The following is a 615-nucleotide window of genomic DNA, read 5'->3' as shown; positions in this document are numbered from 1 at the left end:
CAGAGTATTAGCAAGCAATTTTTATTATAGAATCATTATTGCAGATACCATATAGTCACATGTGATATTGCAATAGCAATATGAAGAGTTAATTTTCTGTTCTTGTTTACAGGCTGATGATATTGTCAGAGAATGCAGAACAGTGTATCCTGCTGTTCTCTTTAAATTGTTGAAGTTATGATCTGTTACGAGACTGGGGTTCTTAGTGTTATGAGAATTACCAGAAGGATCTGTCCGTTAGACAGATTCAGATGCTACTAAATGGCTTTCGATGTATTGTAGTGTTTAATCAACAGTTACAATAATATCTGCCAGCATTTCTAACTTTTAAAGAGAAGAAACTAACTGAAACCAGATGCGGATATTCTATATTTTCTAAATGACGTGACATAGAAGTGTGCAAACATGGCAGACTTGGACAAACAACACATTCGCGACCTGATTGCCCAAGGCAACAGGTTTGAAGCAATGAACATCTTTTTGCAAAGCAAGTTTGGAAAACCATGTGCTACTGAGAGCAGTGTGAAGATCAAGCGAGAGGCTGGGGAGCCCTCACTGAAGACAAAAAAGGGAAAAGAAAGCAACCAGGAAAAGGTGTCCCCACCTAAGGAGAAC

General features: G+C 38.4%; 2 protein-coding genes across 5 annotated transcripts in view; one reads left to right on the top strand and one right to left on the bottom strand.

Moving 5' to 3' along the window:
• LOC119585002 (L-2-hydroxyglutarate dehydrogenase, mitochondrial-like) overlaps positions 1-615 on the bottom strand; it is a 90,150-nt gene that overhangs the window by 28,860 nt on the left and 60,675 nt on the right. The gene's annotated exons all lie outside the window — the stretch shown is intronic.
• The window catches only part of LOC119585003, a gene marked incomplete in the record, with an annotated part of 4,559 nt that continues 4,056 nt past the window's right edge, over positions 113-615 (top strand). Inside the window, 1 exon segment of the mRNA XM_037933615.1 lies at positions 113-615. Coding sequence (XP_037789543.1) covers positions 406-615 — 210 coding nt within the window.

The sequence above is a fragment of the Penaeus monodon genome, chromosome 19 (assembly GCF_015228065.2).
Source record: "Penaeus monodon isolate SGIC_2016 chromosome 19, NSTDA_Pmon_1, whole genome shotgun sequence".
Taxonomy (NCBI): domain Eukaryota; kingdom Metazoa; phylum Arthropoda; class Malacostraca; order Decapoda; family Penaeidae; genus Penaeus; species Penaeus monodon.
The sequence above is the reverse complement of the archived record's forward strand: the minus strand, read 5'-3'. Positions and strand labels throughout refer to the sequence as shown.